The sequence below is a fragment of the Hylobates moloch genome, unplaced genomic scaffold (assembly GCF_009828535.3).
Source record: "Hylobates moloch isolate HMO894 unplaced genomic scaffold, HMol_V3 SCAFFOLD_15, whole genome shotgun sequence".
NCBI classification, from domain to species: Eukaryota; Metazoa; Chordata; class Mammalia; order Primates; family Hylobatidae; genus Hylobates; species Hylobates moloch.
The window spans coordinates 98,762,197-98,768,977 of record NW_026652290.1 but is presented as its reverse complement, the minus strand read 5'-3'; the positions used below and the strand labels follow the sequence as shown (position 1 = coordinate 98,768,977).

At 65.1% G+C, this 6,781-nt stretch overlaps 1 protein-coding gene across 1 annotated transcript; it reads left to right on the top strand.

The window, feature by feature from the left end:
- The first annotated feature begins 419 nt into the window (after positions 1-419).
- On the top strand, positions 420-6,046 carry FSTL3 (follistatin like 3). The gene is made up of 5 exons (XM_032178471.2): positions 420-544; positions 1,798-1,983; positions 4,287-4,502; positions 5,404-5,631; positions 5,721-6,046. Exons 1-5 carry the CDS (start codon positions 442-444, stop codon positions 5,789-5,791), a joined length of 804 nt encoding a protein of 267 aa, XP_032034362.1. The 5' UTR covers positions 420-441; the 3' UTR covers positions 5,792-6,046.
- The last annotated feature ends 735 nt before the right edge of the window (positions 6,047-6,781 follow it).

The following is a 6,781-nucleotide window of genomic DNA, read 5'->3' as shown; positions in this document are numbered from 1 at the left end:
AAGTGACCACATGCAAATCACAGGAACGGGATACAGGGATCCACAGACGTGCTCCTCGTGGGTCCCCGTTACCTCACCGCCACCCCTGCAACTGAAGACCCCCAAACCCACTTGGACTCCTGGAGGCGGCCCCTCGATCCACCCCAAAGGCTGCCACCACCTCGAACCCACACCCCTGTCCTGGTTCCGCCCTGGGTCCAGCCACATCTCCCCACATGCATTCTCCGGCTCCAGAAGGGGACCCGGGCGCGCGCCCCCAGCTGCCCCCCGCAGCGGCCAGGCCCGGCGCCTGCCCACCCCGCGCGGGACACGGCTTCGCCCCCGCCACTCCCACGCCGCGCCCCGCCCCGCGCCCCGCCCCGCCCGCGGCCCGCGGGACCTTTATAGGGAGCGCCGGCCGCGCGCTGGGAAGTCGGTACCGCTGCCATCTCTGCGTTCACCATGCGTCCCGGGGCGCCAGGGCCACTCTGGCCTCTGCCCTGGGGGGCCCTGGCTTGGGCCGTGGGCTTCGTGGGCTCCATGGGCTCGGGGGACCCCGCGCCCGGTGAGTGGGGCGGCCAGAGGGGCGGGCGGGGCGGGCCACCCACGTGGGGCTACCCGGAATGCGGCCCGGGAAACCTCGGGGGGCGCGGAGGCGGCGAGGGCGGTGTCCAGCGCAAGCTGGAGCCGGGAAGGTCTGAAGGGGGGTCACCAAGAGGTCAGCAGAGCAGAGGTTTCTAATCGCAATAACCGCTGACATTTATTGAGCGCTTAGCGTCTACCTCTCCTCTCCCTGAACCTGTGCCATCCCAATGGTGCCGGAGCTCTCTTCCTCTCCGTCTTCCAGATGGGGAAACTGAGGCTCAGGGTCACACAGCCTGTAGGAGGCAAAGCCAGGGTTCTAGCCGCGACCATCTGGGTCGGTCCTAGTGCCCTGAGAGGCAGCGCTGGGTGTCTGGAGCCAGGCCCTCCAGCTGGGGCTGAGAGCTTTCCCGGGTCCTGGGTAGACAGGGCATGGATTCTCACACCTGGGACTTGCCGGGAGGCACCAGGCAGGAGACGGCCCCACTCCTGGCCTCAGTTTCCCCTCCTATGAGTGCCAAGGTGCTGCGTTCCCCAAGTGGTCCCTGGCAGTGTCTGTGAACCAGCAAGCGCTCTGGGATGGGGGCTGTGGCCATTCCTGCCCCCAGGGACGGGGGAAGAAACTGGGGGCTCTCTGGCTCCCCAGCCCCATCCCTGCAGCCCCACCCCACCCCAGCCCTGCGCCAAAGGGAGAGCAGAGCCCCCTCCCCGAAGGCCACGTCCCTGGGGAGACAGTGAGCTCATGCAAGGGGAATGTTCCCAAGTTGGAGTGAGTGAGAGGCGGGCCAGGCAGTGGGGGGGCTGCCAGGCGCGGGGCTCCGCGTGCCCTCGCCCTCGGGTGCTGTCTAGACAGAGGGCAGAGGCGGGAGAAGCGGCTCCAGGGCCTGCTGACCCTGACATGCCCCGTGCCTGGCGTTTGGTGGTGTTTGAGGGGTTGGGCAGGGTGCCAGCCCCTGGCCTGGGTGCTTGGAGGGAACGGGAAGGGACCTCCTGGGATGGTTGGGGGTTGGTGGTAAGGCTGTGGGGGGGGGCGCGTGGAGCTCAGAGGGGAGGAGACATCTCCAGGGTTCTGGAGCCAGGGTGGGGACACCCATGTGGTTTTCTGCCCCTTCTTCCTGGGTTGGGGTAGATCATCCTGTGCCTAACCACTCAGCACCACCTGCACGCATCTGTGGGCGGGTCAGAAGCTGGGTGTCAGGAGTGGCCCAGAAGAGCACCCCGTCCCCTGGCCCGCAGGTGGCGTTTGCTGGCTCCAGCAGGGCGAGGACGCCACCTGCAGCCTGGTGCTCCAGACTGATGTCACCCGGGCCGAGTGCTGTGCCTCCGGCAACATTGACACCGCCTGGTCCAACCTCACCCACCGGGGGAACAAGATCAACCTCCTCGGCTTCTTGGGCCTTGTCCACTGCCTTCCCTGCAAAGGTGAGACCTCAGGCCAGAAGCAGGGCAGGCATCTCAGCTCAGGACCAGCCACAAACAGTCATGGTGGTCGAGGGCCGAACATCCGGGACTGAGCCCGTCACAGGGGTATGTAAGAGGCTGCAGGGGGATCCCAGCCTCAGAGAGGGACTGGGGGGACTTCCTGGTTCCCAGGCTTCAGCCTCTTGCAGCTCAGGACTCAGGAAGAGACGCTGAGGACTCATCACGTGGCTCCAGCCTTTGCTGGGGCTGAGCTCTCTGCCTGGGCGGCTCTTCCCACCTGGTGGATAAATGTCTGGCTTGCACCTAGCTCCTGGGAAGGTGGGTTTGCCATTCTGGCCCATGACCCCAAATGTCCACACCAGGGACCTTCACTGCAGACTCCCGGGTCTGCGGTGGGGTTACAGCTGCATGTTTAACAAGCATTTGCCTCGGGACCCTGTTTTGAGACGATGCCTCCCACATCAGACTAGGGGCTCTTGGTGAGTGGCGCAGAACGAATGAATAAGATAGATTCTCCACACTGGAGGATGATGGCTTTTTTGTTTTGTTTTGTTTTGTTTTTTTGAGACGGAGCCTCACTCTGTCACCCAGGCTGGAGTGCAGTGGTGGGATCTCGGCTCACTGCAACCTCGGCCTCCCAGGTTCAAGCGATTCTCTTTCCTCAGCCTCCCCAGTGGCTGGGACTGCAGGCGCAAACCACCACACCTGGCTAATTTTTATGTTTAACCCTGGTAGACACAGGGTTTCACCACATTGGCCAGGCTGGTCTCAAACTCCTGACCTCAAGTGATCTGCCAGCCTTGGCCTCCCAAAGCGCTGGGATTACAGGCGTGAGTCACCATACCTGACCTGTTGGGGCACAACTTGAAGGAGGTGGGCATTAGAGCTGGGGTGTTGGGGGATGTCTAGGAGTTTGCCAGATGGGGCCGGTATGGGAGAGTGGATCAGGAGAGAACATGGCTTGAGGTTAGGTCCTGGTGGGTAGGGTCAGGCAGAGGAGCCAAGGGGAAGCTGGAGCTGAGGGCTGCAGACCTGAAGGCCAGGCTGAGGAACCCTGCTGGCCTCTGAGATGTGATTAATCCCAGATCAGCCTGGCTGGGTGGTCCTGAACTCACTGCCGTACTCCTGCTCCCTCCAGACCCCCTCTGGCTTCTGGGAGAAGGACAGACTTCAAAAAGTGCCTGGCCTGGGCATGAGACGGCCCAGGACCCCCCACCCCCAACCTCATCTGGCGCTGGGGACAGAACTCAGGCCCCCTTCCGTTCTCGCTTGCATAAAAGCCACCCTGGCCGAGCATTTCCAGATGTGCCTGTGAGCCGCTGTGCCGGGGACGCCCAGGTGCGACCCAGATGCCCTGCAAGGGCTGCGTGGGGGGGCGCTGGCCATCCTCTAAGGAGTGCCTGCCTTGGAAGTGGGGCTCCCCCGTCAGCCCCACTTTACACACAGAGAAACTGAGGCTGGCACATAAACTCAACAGCTGTGTTCAGAGGCCCCATCAGACCCCCAGACAACAGAAAGGGGATTGGTCATCTGGGTCCTGGCTGCAGCTTTCAAACTGAGGTGCTTGGGCCCCTGCACTCATAGCTGCGACCTGGCCTCAGTTTCCCCATCTGTAAAATGATGACGGGAGGATGCGATAAGCCTTGGGAGGAGGCGATGAGCATTCACATTAAAAGCGGGGGAGGGGACCCCAGAGAGAGTTTCCCCAGCAGGACCTCAGTATCCCTGTCTGAGCAGTGGGGCTGCGGGGCAGCTCCTGGTGCAGGGGCCTAGGGCTGTGGGGGGCTCCCTCCCCTGGAATCGCTCCCCAGGCCAGGAGGGGCGTCCAGCGCCCCGCCCTCCCCGACGCCTCCTGGGGGAAGGTCCTGGCAGCCCCAGACTCGCGCCTGGCAAGGGCGGAACACCCCAGGCTGACGCAGCTGGGGCCCCTCCGGCCTTCCCAGAAGGGCGCGTGCATCGGGAGCAGACGTCAGCCAGCTGCAAGGAGGAGCGGCCTGGGGCTGCGTAGCTCCGCCGGACCCCGATTCCGGGCAGAGACCACCCCCGGCCCGCGCGCACCGAGCCCAGCCCCCGCCCCCCAGCGCAGGCGCAGCCCGGACCTCGGCCCCACCGGTCCCGCGCCCCGACCCTGAGCCCTGCCCCTGGGAACCCGAGGGCCCCGACTCCGGCTGACCCTGTCCTGGGACGGCGCCCCCGCTTCCGCCCTGCAGAAGGGGCGCAGGGAGGGGCCCCGAGGCCTTCGCGCGGCCCCACGCCCGGGCACCTCCCGCTCCCGGCCCCACGCGCGTGTCCTGTGTCCGCAGATTCGTGCGACGGCGTGGAGTGCGGCCCGGGCAAGGCGTGTCTCATGCTGGGGGGCCGCCCGCGCTGCGAGTGCGTGCCCGACTGCTCGGGGCTCCCGGCGCGGCTGCAGGTCTGCGGCTCAGACGGCGCCACCTACCGCGACGAATGCGAGCTGCGCGCCGCGCGCTGCCGCGGCCACCCGGACCTGAGCGTCATGTACAGGGGCCAATGCCGCAGTACGTGGGGGCGGGGTCTGTGGAGGGGCGGGGCGGGGCCTACCGGACCTGCGCGTCATGCATCGAGGCTGCTGCCGCAGTAGGTGGGGGCGGGGCCTGGGGCGGGGCCACCCGGACCTGACCGTGGCGTACCGGGGCTGCTACCGCAATGCGTGAGGGCGAGGCCTGCGTGACGGCCCGGCCTCCGGGGGGCGGGGTCTGCTGGAGGGGCGGGGCCGCTGCCTCAGGGCGTAGGGGCGGGGCCTCCAACCCAGTACAGGTCACATGGGTCGCGGTGGGGCCTAATTAAGGGCGTCTTTATACTTCCGAGGGAGTATCACGGGATAGAGTCTTTTGTAGGGTTGGGATTTGGGAAGTAGTGGGCCTCTGGGGCTCACATTGGGCAAGAGGTATGTGGCATGGTCAGAGCGGGAGCGTGACTCAGAGAGGGGCTTGTGGGTGTAACCAGAGGGGCATGATGGAACCAGGGGGTGAGACTGGGTCATGTAAGGGGCGGGGCTCTTGGCTGGGGCGTGGTTCCTGGGTGGGGATGGGCGGGGACTTGTGGGTGGAGTTTGGGTGGGCGGCCCCGCAGCCGAAGATGGGCGGGGCTTTGGGTAGAATAGGGCGGGAGCTCACGAAAGAGGTGTGGCTCCTGGGTACAATGGGAAGGGCTGGGCTTGTGGGTGGAGCCTGAGGGGTGGAATGGAGAGGGGGGCTCACGGGGGGGGGGGGGGCTCACGGGGGGCAGGGGGGGGGGGGGGGGGGGGGGGGGGGGGGGGGGGGCCCGGGGGGGACGGGGATTGTGTCTCCTACCAGAGAGTTTTCGCATCTTGGAGGTTAAGGGTGGGTCTTGGGGCCAAGAGCCCTGCGGGGTCTCAGCGAGATGTCCCCTGAACTGCCCCTGGCACCCGGCCTGCAGAGTCCTGTGAGCACGTGGTGTGCCCGCGGCCACAGTCGTGCGTCGTGGACCAGACGGGCAGCGCCCACTGCGTGGTGTGTCGGGCGGCGCCCTGCCCTGTGCCCTCCAGCCCCGGCCAGGAGCTTTGCGGCAACAACAACGTCACCTACATCTCCTCGTGCCACATGCGCCGGGCCACCTGCTTCCTGGGCCGCTCCATCGGCGTGCGCCACGCGGGCAGCTGCGCAGGTGCAGACACAGGGCGGGGGCACAGGCCTGTCCTGGGGGCCGGAGAACCCCCTGCCCTGCGCCCTCAATGCTCTTATCGACCCTTGCAGGCACCCTTGCAGACACCCCTGAGGAGCCGCCAGATGGTGAGTCCGCAGAAGAGGAGGAGAACTTCGTGTGAGCCTGCAGGACAGGCCTGGGCCTGGTGCCCGAGGCCCCCCACCACCCCCTATTATTTATTGCCACAGCAGAGTCTAATTTATATCCCACGGACACTCCCTAGAGCCTGGATTCGGACCACTTGGGGATCCCAGAACCTCCCTGACGATATCCTGGAAGGACTGAGGAACTCCACACTTCCGCTCCTTTGGGGATAAACCTATTAATTATTGCTACTATAAAGAGGGCTGGGCATTCCCTGCTGGTAATTCCTGAAGAGGCATGACTGCTTTTCTCAGCCCCAAGCCTCCTAGAACAGGGGCCTTGGGCTCAGGCCAGGAGGAGCAGAGGAGGTCTAGCCTGGGTGTGTACGGAGGGTCTAGCCTGGGTGGGGAGGTGTGTATGAGAATCTACCTGGGTGTAGAAGGTCTAGCCTGGTGTGTAAAGAGGGAGGGTCTAGCCTGGGTGTGTAGGGAGGGTCTAGCCTGGGTGTGTACGGAGGGTCTAGCCTGGGTGTGTACGGAGGGTCTAGCCTGGGTGAGTACGGAGGGTCTAGCCTGGGTGTGTAGGGAGAGTCTAGCCTGGGTGAGTACGGAGGGTCTAGCCTGGGTGTGTATGGAGGGTCTAGCCTGGGTGTGTACGGAGGGTCTAGCCTGGGTGTGTACGGAGGGTCTAGTCTGAGTTCGTGTGGGGATCTCAGAACACTGTGACCTTAGCCCAGCAAGCCAGGCCCTTCATGAAAGCCAAGAAGGCTGCCACTGTTCTCTGCCAGCCCAAGAACTCCAGCTTCCCCACTGCCTCTGTGTGCCCCTTCGTGTCCTGTGAAGGCTATTGAGAAATGCCCAGTGTGCCCCCTGGGAAAGGGCACGGCCTGTGCTCCTGATATGGGCTGTGCTTGGCCACAGAACCACCCAGCGCCTCCCCTGCTGCTGTCCACGTCAGTTCATGAGGCGACATTGTGTGGTCTCAGACGTGGAGCAGCCAGCGGCACCTCAGAGCAGGGCACCGTGTC

What these genes read in the sequence shown, in the direction of transcription:
- FSTL3 (XM_032178471.2), top strand. Translation starts at nt 442, where the DNA reads ATGCGTCCCGGGGCGCCAGGGCCACTCTGGCCTCTGCCCTGGGGGGCC. An exon ending in CTCGGGGGACCCCGCGCCCG is followed by an intron (nt 545 to 1,797) that starts GTGAGTGGGGCG and finishes CCTGGCCCGCAG; the next exon opens with GTGGCGTTTGCTGGCTCCAG. An exon ending in GTACAGGGGCCAATGCCGCA is followed by an intron (nt 4,503 to 5,403) that starts GTACGTGGGGGC and finishes CCCGGCCTGCAG; the next exon opens with AGTCCTGTGAGCACGTGGTG.